Source organism: Chelonia mydas, chromosome 14 (assembly GCF_015237465.2).
Source record: "Chelonia mydas isolate rCheMyd1 chromosome 14, rCheMyd1.pri.v2, whole genome shotgun sequence".
In the NCBI taxonomy this organism is placed as follows: domain Eukaryota; kingdom Metazoa; phylum Chordata; order Testudines; family Cheloniidae; genus Chelonia; species Chelonia mydas.
The window spans coordinates 8,404,354-8,421,630 of record NC_051254.2 but is presented as its reverse complement, the minus strand read 5'-3'; the positions used below and the strand labels follow the sequence as shown (position 1 = coordinate 8,421,630).

The window sequence follows — 17,277 nt, the reverse complement described above, 5'->3', positions numbered from 1 at the left end:
CTAATATTGTTTTAGGTGAAGTGAAACATTTGTTTGTTTTTTTTTAAAATATCTTATATATTTGAAATAAAATTTTAGGCAAAAAAGTTTCAAATCAAAGTTTAAATGTTTCTAAAAATGTCAAACACATTACAATTTGCCATCCCAACTGAAACATTTTGGATTAGTTCAACAAATATTTCATGAATTAGTCAAATTAATCTGCATTCCCCCCCCCCCCCCAAAACAAAATTTAATCTGAAAAATTTCACCCAGTTCTACAATATAGCATTTTTCATGCTGATGATGCCCAGGTGATTTATAATGTTGACTCACCTACTTCTGAAATGCAGTCGTCATATGGGTAGCCATAGCAGCCATTCTGTTTAAGCAGCAGTCTAGTATTCTTAAATGGGTAAATTATGAACATTTATAATTAAATTTACAGGGAGAAAGTCCGTAAAGTGTAGTGGGAAGTGGTAGTTACAACAGAGAGATAACATAGTCAGGGCGCCATTTTTAAAGTTCTTGTGTTAAGTAGCACCTTCAACAGCACAGCAGCCTCTAGGCCAGAGTAGAAGCAAGAGTTCTACCTACTAAAATCACAAATACCATTTTCATAGCTCTCACCAGGTCCAATCCAGACTAGTTTATAGCACTTCAGATTATAGCACAAGGTTGTATGGTGATGTGATATAAGTAATTTTAAGCATAGGTTCAGTTATTTTTTAAAAACTTTAAAGATTTGGGGGGGTATGGAGAAGGGACAAATAAACAGAACCAGAAGTTTGTGCCATTTTTTATACAATGGCTTTAAAATATAGAGTTATCAGGATTTTATTGGCTCGGTTATTAAAAGTTCAGTCCAAGCTGAAATCAATTGAAAATGTGTGTGTTGAAGTCAGCCTACTCTCTATTACACATCTCAATACTTCCACCACATTATCTTTTAGCAGGATAGGGTCCAGTTGTTACTGTATTAAGTAGCAGCAAATGACGAAGCACCAAAACTTAAGAGCCAACAAGTGTGAATCTCATGTACCAGGCTGGGACCAGTGTTCAAGTTTCTTTTTCCCATTTTTAGACTAAACCTTGTAACACTGTGAGTGGCACAGGTTATCCAGAACAGATGTTTACGGAGTTTTCTAGGATTGTTCAGCAAAAATAAATAGATCTCTAGAGAGGTTTGCAGGGAAAGGGTGAAGACTCCACTGTCTGAAGTAGGTGCTAGATTTTCTTTCAAGTTGAGTAAAAAAGGAGTAATACATTCCAAGTTGTTGGCCTTATTCTCTATAGCAAGCAATAATTTGGAGTATTTCCTGGGCAGCTGATACTGGTTAGAAATCTGCTACCATTCTACATTATCTACAGCAAGTTATTTCTCTAGAAATTTAACTCTCTCTGGCTACCAAAATAAAAGCTAGGAGAGAGTCCTCCCATAGTACACTATTATCTGGTGTACCCTCTCAGAGTCAACCTCCTTATTTAAATTAGATTGCAGGTATTGTTGGTCATGGCTTCTTCATAGATGTAACATTCACTCCTATGGTAGTTCTTGATTTTACCTTTATCAGCAAGCCAACCTTCCAGGCACAGTCAGCATGAGTAGATTATAGTTTTGCTTGCAGAAGAGTTGTGTGTTATGATTCATCAGGAGCAGGTTACTTGTTCAACGAGTTCAACTCTCTCTCCAACTTGGGAGTGTTTAATTTTTTTCTCAGCTTGTGTCACAGGAGATTAATTATTGCAGAAGTTTATGTATCATTAATTACTTTCAATTATCACCACCACTTACATCAGTGTAGGATTGAACAAACATGAAACCAAGTCACTCTTTAGTGGATGCTTCCTATGGCTCACTCCTAGTACAGCAGTTTATTTCAGTAACACGTTTTCTTCCTCAGACCTGGAAGATTGCAGATGCTATTATATGGTTCTTCTTCTACCCTTCTCTCAAGAGCATCAATATGAGCCTCCTTTAAGGAAGCCAGCACAAACATGACCCCACACGAAGCTACTGAAGGGAGAGCCATTAGAATGGATGAATACTGTATTCTACTTTCTTGAAAGAGGGTGTTTGATTCTGAAGATGAAAGTTGCCGTTGTAGCTACTGTTCTCCAAGATGATCTTATGCACATGAAACAGACTACAGCAAGGACACTTCTAGGCGTAGGCCTGGGCTACACTGGTGGGGGGTTCGAACTAAGATTCGCAACTTCCGCTATGCTATTCGCGTAGCTGAAGCATCTTAGTTCAAGTTACTTGGCTGTCCTCACAGCAGTGAATCGACCGCGGCAGCTCCCCCATCGACGCTGCTTACTCCTCCTGCTGAGGTGGAGTACAGGCATCGATTTATCGCGTCTAGAAAAGACACGATAAATCAATCCGATAGATTGATCAGTACCTGCTGAGCCAGCGGGTAGTGCAGGCGTACCCTTAGCTGTATATATTAATCCAATACAAGATGGTCTGATGTCCTCCTGAAGAGGAGGAGGATCAAGTCAACATGCCCAGCCTTAGAGAAGTAGAGCTATACAACTTTTTCTCCCATCCCCGGAAACCACCTCCAGGGTTTTTGGTAAGCATCTGGTCACCGGCTGCCATTCCTTCAGCATCCTTTCTTAATGAGGAGTCAGACCCTTATGGCATGTTTCTTTAAATAGGACCACATTAGTGCAAACTAGGAACCTTTAAGCTCATGCCCACATCAGACAAGAGAGAGTTACACAGCAGCACTTTGGTGCATACTGCTATCACACCAACGTAGTCTGAAATGCAGGGTAGGGTAGACATACCTGTTGGTATCTAGAATCTCATTACAGTCATGAGTGTTATCAGAGGTTGCTGAAGGGTGGTACTGGACAACTGTATGAGCAGCAGCAAACAAGGAAGCAGCGTTATAACTGCTCCCCATTATGCAGTGGTATCTGTCAGCTATGTCTGTCTATAGGATTCAGTTAGGCATATCCAAGACTTGAAGGGTAGAGTGCCCTAGTTTCAGGCAAATTAAAAAAAAAAAAAAAAAAAAAAAAAAAAACACACAACAACAACACACATACACAATTTAGACTTGCACTCATCTACTGGGCTAGGAACTCATTCCTCTACCCAGCCACTAGGAATGAGAAACTGGTTGATTAACAAGTGCAAAAGAGGAAAAAGTGTAAATACATCTGGTTTGCCCCATCTTCCTTTAAAAATAAAGAGTTTGACAGTTCACATTGTGTTCTGATACTATTTTTATTAAATTCTGAACACCAATTCTCTTTAAAACCCGATTCACAGTCCATTGATGATCCACTGTGATCGGGCATAGAGTGCATGGCAGTGGCTCCTGCTCTGAGAGAAGGCTGTATGACTTGTTAAGCCTCCAAATTCCTCGCACGTACATAGATGTGACATCGAGAAACCAATACCTCCCTTATCCCAAACAGCACAAAGGCTATATTAGCACAGCCTTGCACTGACATCACAATAAGAGCCAAAAAAAGGAAGGAAGTAGAAGAGTATTTACATGTGTACTTCAAGACTCAAGTAGAAAGATCGAGATTTACAGTAAGTAATTCACACAGTATGTACACTGTTTTGAACTGTTCAAGTATGCTTCAGTTATACAAAGTGCTACATTACAAGTCACATAAAAACAGTAAAAAAAGATAAGTAGAGATATTAAGACAAATAGAAGGCAGTACTCAGATGGGTAACCAAGAGACTTTTGAAGCTGGCTGGAATGTATGAAAAGTCTAGAAGTTGAAAGTGTCAGGAGTACTTCCCTGAATCTGGAAGGTGTAGCTATCAACAGTAGAGTCTGGCACAACATTTTGGTCTTCCTCTTCCTAAAAGAGGTGGAAAGAGGTTTGAAATGGATTTCAATATTTCAAGCTTTAAAACACTTGCTTGTGTTGAGATGTAGAGAGTCAAACCCATATTTCAATCCTTCAGTTACTCACCTCTGCTGAGAAATACTTCTCAATGAGGCTTGAGGAGGCCTTGTACACCAGTTCATTTTCATGGGACTGGAGAGCTTCAATTTTGTCTAGACCTCCACACTCTTCAATCATGAGACACAGTCTTTCGGTCTCACCGATTTTCTCAGCAGCCTGCAAAGAATCAGCCATATAAGGTTCATGCTTCAAGAGGTTTGCTTACGTACTGCAGCACCACACATTTACCACAATGACTAACTTTGTAAGAGGGATGGATGGTTTGTCCCTGCTTGGAGCATATAATGGCCATTTTTAGAATCAGCAAAAGTGATTGGTTATGAACAAGGCCATGGTTCTTGGCTACTGAATCTACTAAGGTACAAGATACTGTGGCTGAACTCTATAGATCAGGAGCAGGCAAACTTTGTGGCCTGAGGACCACATCGGATTTTGGAAATTGTATGGAGGGCCAGTTAGGGGAGGCTGTGCCCCCACCCCATCCACCCCCCCTTGCTTCTCACCACCTGCCCCACCCAACCCCCTATTCCCTGACAGCCCCCCAGAACTCCTGCCCCATCCACCCCCCCACTCCCTGTCCCCGGAACCCCTGCCCCTGACTGCCCCCATTCGACACCCCCCCAGTCCCCACCCTCTTACTGCCCTGACCCCATCCACACCCCCGCTCCCTGACTACCACCACCCCGAACTCCCCTGCCCTCTATCCAACTCCCCACCTGCTCCCTTACCATGCAGCACAGAGCACCAGTGGCTGGTGGTGCTACAGCCATGCCACCCAGAGCATTGCACCCGTGTAGTGTAGTAAATTGCTCTCGATAACTGCTACCAGCAGCACATTCCTACGCGGAGCAGTTTAAATACACTACACCAGCAGCATGGAGTGCTGAAGCTGCACTGGAGGGAGAACAGCACGGGAGGGTCCAGGAGCTCAGGGGCCAGGCAGGAGGGTCCTGCAGGCTGGATGTGATCCCACAGCCCATAGTTTGCCCACCTCTGCTATAGATAGTTACCTACTTCCAGGCATTGTTCTTAATACTGAATGAAACATGGTGGGAAGTATCTACAGTAGGGGGCTCCCCTTCAGTCATCAACTATTGGAGAATTATTTGTTACAGGCCATCCTACCAACAATGGACAATCCTTTGTCTACTTACCAAGAAGATATTAGTAATAGCATCCAGAATAACTAGCACAGTTTTGCTGTCCTTGGCTGACAAGAGGTTCAGTAAAGGTTCTACGACACCAGCCTGAACAAGGTATACAATCTGATCAATTGTTCCACCACTTGTGTAGTTGGTCACAGCCCATACAGCTTCTTTTTGTGATTTGAAGTCCCCCTGTTTTAAAATAAGGGTGATGTACTCCAGTATAAACAGTAACAAGAAACCAATGACTAGTAGATCAGTGCGGTCTTCTACATTAAAGATATCCAAGTGCTAGGTTTGGCCATGCAATAAAAGTTAAAGTATATAAAGTTCAGAGCTTAAGTTTTTGCCAAAGATGATTAATATACAGAGAGCACATTTAATGCCTCCTTTTTATACATAGCAAACTTGCCTAGAATAACTTCAACTCTGAAAAGTGGTCATCTTAACCCTACAGTAAGTTACAGTCAACATCAGCCTGAAGATTTTAGAGTAAGTACACCTTTAGAACAGTAGGTGGCTTCCACTAAAGTCTGTGGGGGAACATACTTCCATATGTAAGGCCTGAATTTTGGCACCTGATTACAAAATCTCATTGTGGAGGACATTGGATTTTTACCTTTTTCAGAATTCCAATGAGATATGGAACAAGTCCATGATCCACAACTTGCTGGATCTGGTCCCGACGGCCAGCAGTAATGTTGGACATGGTCCAAGCTGCTTCTTTTTGGATGTTATTTTTGTGGTGAGAGAGCAGGCTTGGAAAGACAGTTAGTGCTCCTGATTCAATAACAATCTGTGTTTGGTCATCGGTGCCAGTGACAATGTTTCCTATAGCTCTTAATGATGGAGTCTGAAAGAGACGTTGCAAAATGATTAGTTTAGGACATATTACTAAGTTCCACTAGTACAACACCTCAGAAGCAGACCATCACCACCAGAAGCTCTTCTGCTTTATCCCCTGCAGTTAAGTGGGTTGCTGTAGAATAAACAGCTACGATACCCCTCTCATTTGAGAAACCTGAAGTGGTCTAGACATTACAGCTGTTATACAGTAGGTAAACTGAGGTGGAGAAGTTATGGTCTTAGCACAATATGCCTATAAAGTGCTAGAGTTGGGAGGAAGACTCAAGCTGGACTCCTAGAACCCATGCTCTAACCATATTGAGCTAAGTTTTAAGATTCCATACTCCTTTAACAGATTCCATTGCCAAGCACTGCCATTAGAATGCCAAGCTTTATATCAGTGTTGTGGATTGAAGCCATTGGTAATTTAAACTAGTTAATTAAGGAAAACTACTAAATCTGAAGGAATATCTCTGATAGTTGTTACCCATGCCTCATGATCAGGGCCCTACCAAATTCATGGTCTTTGTAACATGTTTTTCATGGCCGTGAAATCTGGTCTCTCCCCATGAAACCTGGTCTTGTGTGCGCTTTTACCCTATACTATACAGGTTTCACAGGGCAGTCCAGCGTTTCTCAAATTGGGGGTCCTGACCCACATGGGAGTTACAGGGGGTCATAAGGTTATTTGGGGTGGGGGTGTCACAGTATTGCCACCCTTACTCCTGTGCTACCTTCAGAGCTGAGTGGCCAGAGAGGGGCAGCTGCTGACTGAGGGCCCAGCTCTGCAGGTAGTAGCACAGAAATAAGGATGGCAATACCATACCATGCCATCCTTACTTCTGTGCTGTTGCTGGGGGCAGATCTGCCTTCAGAGCTGTGATCTTGGCCAGCAGCCACCGCTTTTCAGCTGCCCAGTGCAGAAGGCAGCACCTCCAGCAGCAACACAGAAGTAAGGGTAGCAGTACTTCAACACCCCTGCACACCCACACCCCCCCCACACTAACCTGGCAACCTCCCCATAACTCCTTTTTGGGTCAGGACCCCTACAATTACAAAACTGAAATTTCAGTTTTAAATAGCTGAAATAATGAAATTTATGATTTTTAAAATCCTATGTTTGTGAAATTGACCAAAATGGACAGTGAATTTGGTAGGGACCTACTCATGATTCATAAGGAGAGAAGGTGGGTGAGGTAGTATTTTTTTTTTTTTATTGGTGCAACACAAGCTTTCAAGCTTACACAGAGCTCTTCCTCAGGTCATGATTCATAAGTGAAGTCGAGACCAGAGTGATGTCATTAGACATTGTCAAGCTACTGAAGTTACTGAGGAAAGAAGCTTGTTAGCTGCATAGATCATTCATGTGAGGTCCTCAGGAAAGACCATCTACTCATGGATCAGCCAAAGTACATGTTATGGGTTTCCTTTTGACTACACGAAATGGCTAACACGATTTGAAAGCCACTGCTCTATTTTGTTTTTAACATAAAGCACTCAGACAGGAGTGAGACAAATACATGCTAAAGTAATTTCTGTGCATCACCATCTTACCATTATTGGCAGTTCACCACATCCCAGGAGCTTCACAAGCTGTGGCACCAGTCCAGTTTTCACTACTACTTCAATTCTATCATTAGAACCATCAGTAAGGTAAGAGATTGCCCAGCAGGTATCTGCCAAGACCTCATGGTCATCATGGTGCAATAGACGAACTAGGGTAGGCAGGATCTGCTCAATAGCTTCTATGGGAGGTGCAGGATTCTTATTGCGACACAGGTTTGAGAGGGTCCAGGTAAGATTGCGCAAGTATCCAGACTGAAAAAGTAAACGTTTGTGGTTAGCTCCTGTTCGGCTGGGAGTTTAGTGATTTATAATAGTTTAGTGCTACTGTTGTGACTTCGTTTGTGATGCACACTTACTGCTAGAGAAGATATATCAGGCACAGCAAGTAGAGCCAACAGTGGGTCAATAGCACCATACTTAATAACTAGGTCTCTGTAGGCTGAACCATCACCTGAAAGCCAGAAGAGATATCTATGTCAGGAACAGGAAACTCCTAACTGAACAGCAGGCTGTGTATAAACAGCGTCCCTTCCTTGATTTAGTGAATCATTAATGCGGATACTGATTAAGAAGCAGAGGCATTGGTGGTCAAAGGGAGAACCGCTATCAGTGATAAGCCAATTGGAATGCATGTTTTTTTTCCTACTCAAGCCATGGACTTCCTGATCTGATATTTTAAAATGTGGCTTAAGTTGTAGGTTTGGTAACAAGTTTTTACAAAACTCAAAATCAAGCAGGAGTTTTCTCCCTTGCCCTCCCTAGTTCTAATGGAAACCTAACCCAATCCCACACCCTTCCACAAAATGCATTTGACCCAGTACTGAACTGGGAACATGAAAGAGTCATTCATTCTGTCTGGAGAAAATTCCAGAGTAAATAAGTATGAGTTATGCTAAGTGGGAATTTTAAGATACTTCTAGTTGAATTCACTTGTTACTACCCCTTAGATTAAAAATATTCTAAAGCACTTATTAGTTACAGTCAATGTTATTTCAATCCACTTTCAGAGACTAAAATCTTTAGTTCACAATTTGATTCAAAGTAATTAAAGGCTATGGTTGAAGTGTTTTTTACTGAATGGTTATTTTGTCACAGACCCTTTCTTCTCCCCCCCAATAAAGCAGTCTCACTGTAGCACTAGAACAATTTTATAGAAACATTCTTGCTTTTATTTCAATAAAAACTCTTGGACCCCAACATATCCCTACATTGTCAGACATAACTGCACTGTGATGGTGCATGAAAACTAGAGTGAACTTAATGCTGTTGATGAGTTCCTGTAGTCCATCCCTGAGAAAAGGATGTTTATTTTTTAAGATACTTGATGGCGTCTTATGCAAATTATGAAGTACTTTGGAATTCTGATCTCTCATGGCTGAGAACCACAGTTCCTAGTTGCCACGCTATGGCTAGTTTAAGGATTTAGATTTTAGGGGTCAAGAGAAAGGATTTCAGCCTCAATTAAAGTTTTGAGGCTATGCGGAAGGAACACAGAGGTATCCCAGAAATCCACTGCCTAAGCCATGCAATATTTTAAACAGCCATTTCTAGAATTCAAGTACTAAAATAATTGCTCCAGTGATCATCTGAATCACTATTTTACCCTTGCTATGTCTGAATTTATAAACTTAGAATTCAAGAACTAGATTGAACACTGACTGACTAGAACCAGGCAGATTGCAGACAACACCTGAAAGCTCCTCAGTATCTCCCTCCCCCTAAGCCCCAAAAGAGGACACCCGTTTCAAGAAAAAGCAGAGTCCACTCAGACTATTGAAAAGAGAAGTAGCTACCGTATTAAGATGGTAGTGAAATATGAAAGTGTTGTGTCAAATGGAATTTACAGATTGCCAGGTTTTGATAGAAGTTGTATTGAATACTATACTTAGCCAAAAGGCAAGGAGTTATTTGTGACTGTCTCCATGTGGGAGTTCAGGTTGTTATATGCTAGATGACATTGGGGGTGGGGCCAGATTTGCAAGAGCTCTGCTTGCTAGGTAAATGGAAACCACGCTATTTTGAAAATCTGGCCCCAACGGCCTTCTCTTCCCCTTGTATATAAGGAAGTAGGGCTGAAAACAATGGTCATACACCACATTGATATACCTGCAATGTTTCCTAAAGCCCACACGGCCTGTTCACTGATGTGAGTATGGGGCGAAGCCAACAGGGATATAAAGGCTGGTATAGCCCCACCATCCACCACAGCCTTCGTTTGCTCCGATGTACCAGAAGCGATGTTGGTAAGCGCCCAAGCAGATTCAAATTGAATAGGGCTACAGTCTGCTCTTCCCAAAAAGGAGACAAATTTTGGAATCAAACCAGCCCGAATTATATGGTCTATGGGGGGCTGCTTCTCTCTGGACAGGAGTTTCCTATGGAAGAAATAAAAATAAGAAAGTGTTATTTTTGTCCACTAAAATCTTTAGGGAAGATTCCAGTTTAGTCAGTCTGAGAAAAACTTTGTAAAATATAAAAACATTCAAAAGGGGAAGCAGCAAAATGTACTGAGACGTTCAGACAGACTACAAGTCAGTTGAACACAAGCTAGCTAGGAAGCTTTAAAATGTTAACAAAATTGTTTTTGGGCAAATTTCTTTAGAGATTTTGTTCAGTGACTGAAGTGAAACTTAGCTTCATGCTGCTGCAACAGTAAGAATGCATCTGAGCTGCTCAAGAGGTATATTCTAATGTAGAGAGAGCAGCAGCTGCCAGAGGCTGCACAAAAACCGTGTGAGATCTTTCTGCTAGTTCACATGTTTTGGACCACATTCCTAACTGGAACCATTGTGCTGTTCAATTCATTCAGAAGTGAGATCCCAGAACCCGTTTTCCACTTGTATACATTAGTGTCTTAAATTCTCAGCCCTAAACTAAGGTCCCAGTTCTATCCCTAAACATCATACTATATAATTAAACAGATGCAATATTTTATTCTGTAAATGGAGAATGAGACTTTTTAAAAATCTTGCAGCACCTCTGTGCCACCCTTAAGACCAGAAACAGAGTCAGGGAACAGCTCAGGTGTACCAGGTTCAAAGTCCCAGAGTCAGGTCACGCCTTTAATCATTCAAGGTTATACATAATGCTAGGTTATAATTCCATTTGGCCCTAGTCTCCACACTGACTAGAGTGTCAATTCCAAAATGTTTACTTGCCAAAGAGCAGATTATAGAAGTGTTAGCAATATTTACATAGAACAAGGCTTCCAGAAAGTATTTGCTACAACTGACACCTGTGCTCTGATTAGCTGAACCCCTTTATCCCCAGCCACATAGAAGAGTTGGATAAACTTTGACCTTGAAGGTTCTCACCTGGCAGCCTGAGTTGCCTGCAACTGAAGCTCCAAATTATTACTGTTAATTCCTTTGACAATTTCCTCAACAGACCAGTGTGCAGTGGCCTGCATGAGAAATAGAAAGTTGTTAAGACTATGTTGGGAAGAATGTGTGTCTGTATAGCAAGCAAAAGCTCCCTTAAGCCCACAAGGCACAGTGCTATGAGAAAGCACCGGTCAAACGCACGTTGCTTTATTGAGCATTGTGCAATTATAACGGGACTCCCAATCCTTGTCAGCCATAGTTTTGTCTACACTAGGAAAGTTAGTTGTTAGGTGTATTAACATGAATTTTAATTGTTATTAAAACCATTTAGCATTAGTGTAGATAATTGTGTTTAAAACCATGTTCCCACTGTAGACAAAGCCTAGCACTACTGTATTTATTTGTTCCTTCTGTCTGAGGTTATATAGGGTAGGGATTGCCACTGTGGTCTCTCTGTTACAGCTGGTAACGTAATTATACAGCACTACAGACATACATAGAAACACATCCACTGATGGAAGAGACATGCAGCAGAGCCACAGCCCAGCATAAGGGGAAAAACCTCCTGATATCACTGAGTTCGGGACTTAGTTACCTGATTGTTCCGGTTTTCCTGAAGAGGTGAAGTGGCATCATCTGGGAGAGTACTGACATTTCTTCTTTTAAGCATCTGATCATCTTTCTTAGCTTTCCTCAGCTCTACATTGACTTCAATCCGCCGCCTCCTCATTTCCTGAGAGAGGCAAATACACATTTGTGATGAACTGTACTTCTCTTTTTAAAGGGCTACATTATGCTTAAAAACATATTTGACCACACACTCCAACTGATGATCAGTTACTCACTGTAGTGTCTTTCCCCTTATTCTTGAATCTGTTCAGACGGGCAACTGCTGCACTAGCATTCTCATTGGTAGACATCTTTTATAGGAGTCAGACGTCAGGCAATACCAATGAAAGAGACAGACCTGAAACAGATCTGAGATTAGCAATTAATTTACTTTAGCCAAAAAGATTTCAGATTAAGACATACACTTGAAATCAAGATTGGGGTTAAAGATAAAGTAGTATGTCCAGATTCCATATCATTCCACCTAAAACTTAAATAACTAGCATTGCCTCTGATTTGAAAAGGGACATTGTTAAGTTAGAAAAACAGAAGGGATGTTTTGTTTTTTGTTTTTAAAAGCTCACTATTGTTACAAGTAACACCCAAGTTTACTGCAAATAAACAGAAAATATATATATTTTATTTGTAGGTTTCTTACAGCCCTCGATGCATAGTCAGATTAATTATTTCGGCAAACAACATTGATCGTTCAGGCATAGCAACAAGAAAGTTTGTTATTTCCCCACCCCAGGAAAAAAACAAAAGTGAGATTAGAAACACATAGGTTGGCAACCTGACTCGGGGGCAGGCAGATGTAGAACATGTACTTAACTTGAAATCCAGTCAATTCCGTAAAGTGAGTTAAAGTTGATAATGGCCTTTTAAATGGAGATAGCCATTTTGCAGACACACCCCAAGCACAGTGCAGCCGCTACATCTATAACGGGGTGCAGCTCGCAGCTCCTTATGTAGGCTACAGGGAGTCAAGCCCCAAACCAACACAAAGAAGCTGCTGCAGTCACACGGTCAAGAACATACCACCCGATTCAAAATAAGCCAGTAACCCAGTCAGTGCCTTCCCTGGGAGAGTTGCAATCTAGAAATCCCCCACCCATCCACCCTCCAGCAGGGCGGAAACCACCTTAGCCCCCGTAATGAGCAATGGGACGCGGGGGGGGGGGGGGGGAAGGTGTTTTACCTTCCCCCACCCCGCTATATAACCACCACATAGGAACTACCCCACCTCATTTCACCCTTTACAGCTCTAGCCCATCCCCCCCGTCCCATATAGCCCGAGAACCGCACCCCGCCTAGCCTCTTGCCCCCTCACAAGCCCACATAGCCCCCGACCGCCGCCCTTCCCCCACACTAAATACCCCATAGAAAATCCCCAACTTCATTTCACCCCCTATTACTCCAGCCCACCCCCCAGAACTCCCCTCCCCCGCTTTTCTTCCATCACCCCCACGTCTACCGGACGGAGCGCGAGAGACCCCCACCTACAACAGAAACTGCTTCCCGTCTCTGCAGCTACTACCACACCGGCGCACTGACTGACTCGCCCAGGCCACCAGCGAACACGTTGCCGCTGTCCCCGCCCCTTCTTCCTTGACCCCGCCCCTGGCGGGATTTAAATTTCCCGCGTCTTCGCTCCCCTATTGGTCAATTCGAGCCAAAGCAACATTCTCATTGGTCTGTTTGAAAAACAAGCTGTTCTCGCGAGGTGGAGGCGTGCGTGAGGGGGAACCAGTGATCTCACGTGAGCCGCGCCAGGATCTTGGCGAGAGATGATTACACGTCACAGAGCGTACAACGCACCACTCGCGGCTCCAAGACTACCGATCCCAGCACACAATGCGCCACCTAGTGCCAATAAGCCCGAGGCAGACTACAGTTCCCAGCACCCAATGCTCGGCCTTGTTCCTTGTCAGCTTGAAGGAAGTCGGGGCATGGGATGCTGGGATTTGTTGTCCCCGTAGTGGCCTGTTTTTGTTATGGGGACCTCCAAAAATATGCCGAAAGCGGCCGCTTTCAGTACACCCAAGCAGGGAGGTTGAGTGAAGCCTGAAGGAGGAAGTCATTGCTCTTACCTCCCCCCTTCCCGGGTTAGGAGTGAATGGACTTTCACGGTGGGGTTTTCAATAGTCACATCCCCTACAGCATGACCAAACCCCTGGCCACTTAGGACTGCTGTATGCTTTGGGTACATCTACACTAGTGGTTCTCAAACTTTTGTACTGGTGACCCCTTTCACTTAGCAAGCCTCTGAAGGCAACCCTCCCCCTTATAAATTAAAAACACTTAAAAATATATTTAACACCATTATAAATGCTGGAGGCAAAGCAGGGTTTGGGGTGGAAGCTGACAGCTCGTGACCCCCCATGTAATAACCTCGCAACCCCTTCACGGGTCCAGACTCCCAGTTTGAGAATCCCAGGTCTACACGGCACTGTAAACCCAGGGTTCAAACTCAGCCTCAAGCCTACCCCCTTTCTGTCTACACACAAATCATGCAAATCCAGAGCTCAGACCCAGGACTACATTGGCATGGAGCATCTGAGCCTCAGTCAAGTTGGGACTAGGGTTGCCAAGTTTGTAATATTTAAAAAACAGACGCTCCAGCAGGAGTGTTGGAACCTCCCCAACACTGCCTCTTCCTCCTTGCCCCACCTCTTCCCTGAGGCCCCACCCCCTGTTCGGTCCTCTTCCCCGTTCTTCCTGGCCGCTCGCTGCTCTTCTCCCCCACCCCCCACCCAGGTGAGGAGGGACTTGCCTGTGGAGCCGGGGCTGGGAGCTGCAGCTGCCTGATGCAGGTAGGAGATGGCCCCGGCTGAGTAGGGCTGGGCGGGTGATGACCTGGCACCTCCCCGCCTTCCCCACCCACTGTAACTGGACTTTGGGTGTCCGATCCGTAGATCTGACCGGACACAGTCAGGTCCCCTTTTCGACTGGACTTTCCGGTCTAAAACTGGGCACCTGGCCACCCTATCCAGGACCTAGGGTTCAAGCCCTATTGTTTTGCAATGTAGGCACAGCCCCACTGGACTCCTGCTCATGAAATCCACCAGAAATATCCCACAATCCCATGGGCTGACTTCCTTTGTCCTCTGGACTGTAAAGATTGGTGGACAGTCAGATTTTCCCACACTTCACAATGAAGAAAGGGTGACACCAGCCACATTTTAGGAAGGCGCTAGGAAGTCTGGGATATGAGTGATTGGACTTGGGCCCACGTAATGCAGTGTAGATGCTGGAGCCCAAGCTTGGGACCAAGGGTTCAACAATTCCTAAACTGGGGTTACAGATGAATGTAGATGCTCAAGCCCTAAGTTAACAAAACAGGGTCTGCTAACTTGAGTTCTATTAACCCTGGGTTTACATTGCAATGTAGGGTACATCTACGCATCAATTAAATACATGCAGCTGGACTGTGTCAGCTGACTTGGGCTCTTGGGGCTTGGGCTGTGGGGCTGTAAAATTGCTCTGCAGATGTTCAGGTTCAGGCTGGAGCCCAGGCTGGGACCTTGTGAGGGCGGCGGGTCTCAGAGCCCAGGATCCACCCTGAGCCGGAATGTCTGCACAGCAATGTTTAGCCCCACAGCCCAAGCCTGAGTCAGCTGATCTGGACCAACCACGGCAATGCTGTGGATCTTTTATTCCAGTCTAGACGTACCCATAGACATACCCTTTGTGCCTTCCTTCCTGCTCTTGGGAAAACCAAGACCCTCAGGCTCCTAACCAAAATGGCAGCAGCTCTTTACTGGGATTTAAAGCAAATTGATTGAAGACGCACTCCTTACATACTAAATATCAAATCAAAAGGGCAGCAACCTACCCTCACATACTTCTCCAGCCCTCAGATTCCAAATCCAAAACATCTTAGACCTTAGTTTCCTAAGAGATCCACCACCAGACCCTCTCAAAAGCCAGCTCAAAAATAGGGGTTTTGTAGCATGCCCAAAAGATCAAATAGATTTGGGATATTTAGAACCAAGCAAAGGGCAAATTCCAAAGTTGAAGAGAGAACACACTGCCAGCAGCTCACTCTCATGTAGCAAACGTAAGCGGGAGAATGGTCCCGCTATTGTGGGGAACTTTTCTGGATTATAAATTATCCTGGTGAAATGGACAACATCAACACAAGTCTATATGCTATACTTAGTTCTGAACACTAATTAACTAGAATCAATCAAGTCAGTGGCATAGAGACACTATGAGTTGTCTTGTCACATTGATTGCCAGTATATTAATGCAAAACAGATTATATACATGGGATAACTTTTTGAACAGAAGTCAAACTCATAATTTTTTAAAAATTATAATTGGCACCCTGTTTTCCTCAGATATGTTGAAAAGCTCAACACTTCCCTACTGGCTTTTGACAAGAAGGACAAGGATCCAGAGCACAGGCTACACAGTATTACATTTTCCCAACAGATCTGGAATCCTAGGGACACCAGCTGAAACTCAAGCACATTAAGCCCTATGACCACAGTTCAAATTTCAACCAGTCAAAGGTAGTGGTACAGCCACTGAGACACATGCCTGTTAATTAGATTATTATTTTTACACAGCTCCATAGAAGCACATGGTAGCTTACAGACCTATATGAAGACAAGGTCTCCGCCATGAAGAACATATAACACAGCAAATGAAGATGATAGGCAATGGGAGAGAGACAGGAGGGTTCCTCAGTGACATTTTATATAGGGTTTGGTTTTGTTTGTAGTTATTTTGCTTGCTCTGACCTTTATGAAGAGAAATATGAATGGCACAAGAACATGGTTCGGCTGGAGCGTGGGAGTGATGATTGCCAAAATAGATGGTAGAGATGGCAAGCTAACCAGAAGCAATGACCTTTGAGGAGATATTTTTAGGGGAGAGAGAGTGGATGCTTGGCACATCAAAAGAAGGAAGCTGAGAAAAAGGCAGTGGGAATCACAAGTGGGAAAGGGGCTAAAGCAAGGACTGAGGCAAAGCACAGAGGGTGGAGAAGGAATCATGTTGGAGAAGCAGAGCCAATGGCTGAGGATAGTGAGCTGGAGCTCCTTTGCTACATGAAAGTGAGGCCGTAATGGCATTTCTCTGTCTGTCTGTAACACCACAACTTTTGAAAACCACATCTGATCAATTCTTTAATTTTAGGGAATATTAGATATCAATGGGCAGAACCCAACTGATTCTGGTGAAAACTGGAAGTCTGATTGCCATTAAAATCAGGCCCAAAGTGCCCATTTGATACTGCAGTGGAAACTCTCTGGTGCTCTTGCCTTTGGCATACACATATCACAGGGGGCAGCTTACTAGGGGGTCACACAGGTTGCTTTGGTTGGCAGAGCTATACACCCAGCTAGCCTTGGTGGACACAAGCAATGAAGCGTGCAACCCACCAGGGTGGAGCCCTGGGTAGTATGAGCCAGCTGGAGGAGCCGGGGCAGAGCAGAGGTAGTTATGGTACTGGGGCACAGGAGGCTTGCTGGGGACCCAAGGAACCGGCCAGCTGTAGAGGAGGTTGCAGTGGCTGAAGGAGACAAACCTGGCAGGTGCCAGTGTTTTGATGGAAGGGATACGGGCCGGAGGCCTCACACAGGGGGAGGGAAGAAGATGACAATCAGAGCGCTTGAGTGGGCAGCAAGCAATGGGAAGCGACTGCCCGGGGGGCAGGACACGCTGTCAGTGGGGTGCCCAGGAGAAGCTGAGGGGTGCGCTGTGTGAGGGGGAATGTGTGACATGGAGGGCCTGTGTGGGGGACAACCTAACGTCAGACCTGCATGGGAGTGGGCAGAGCTAATATCATGGGAGAGCTGGCATGGGCGCGGAGGGCAGTGCTAACGATGAAGGAGGCGCGGGGAAAGAAAGCCTTA

At 44.2% G+C, this 17,277-nt stretch overlaps 1 protein-coding gene across 9 annotated transcripts; it reads right to left on the bottom strand.

The window, feature by feature from the left end:
* Positions 1 to 3,201: 3,201 nt before the first annotated feature.
* On the bottom strand, positions 3,202 to 13,081 carry KPNA2 (karyopherin subunit alpha 2). Of its 9 annotated transcripts, none has more exons than XM_037914086.2 (12): positions 12,913 to 13,017; positions 12,246 to 12,386; positions 11,650 to 11,771; positions 11,400 to 11,537; positions 10,796 to 10,884; positions 9,588 to 9,856; positions 7,838 to 7,932; positions 7,470 to 7,733; positions 5,689 to 5,922; positions 5,079 to 5,261; positions 3,931 to 4,080; positions 3,202 to 3,816 (listed from the first exon to the last, which is right to left on the bottom strand). In XM_037914086.2, the coding sequence occupies exons 3-12, from the start codon at positions 11,722 to 11,724 to the stop codon at positions 3,724 to 3,726; spliced, it is 1,590 nt and encodes a 529-aa protein (XP_037770014.1). In that variant the 5' UTR covers positions 11,725 to 11,771; positions 12,246 to 12,386; positions 12,913 to 13,017; the 3' UTR covers positions 3,202 to 3,723. The 9 variants fall into 9 exon arrangements, with proteins under 9 accessions (XP_037770014.1, XP_037770013.1, XP_037770012.1 ...); XM_037914085.2 differs by having other exon boundaries at positions 11,650 to 11,782; positions 12,917 to 13,015; XM_037914084.2 differs by having other exon boundaries at positions 11,650 to 11,782; positions 12,913 to 13,004.
* Positions 13,082 to 17,277: the final 4,196 nt, after the last annotated feature.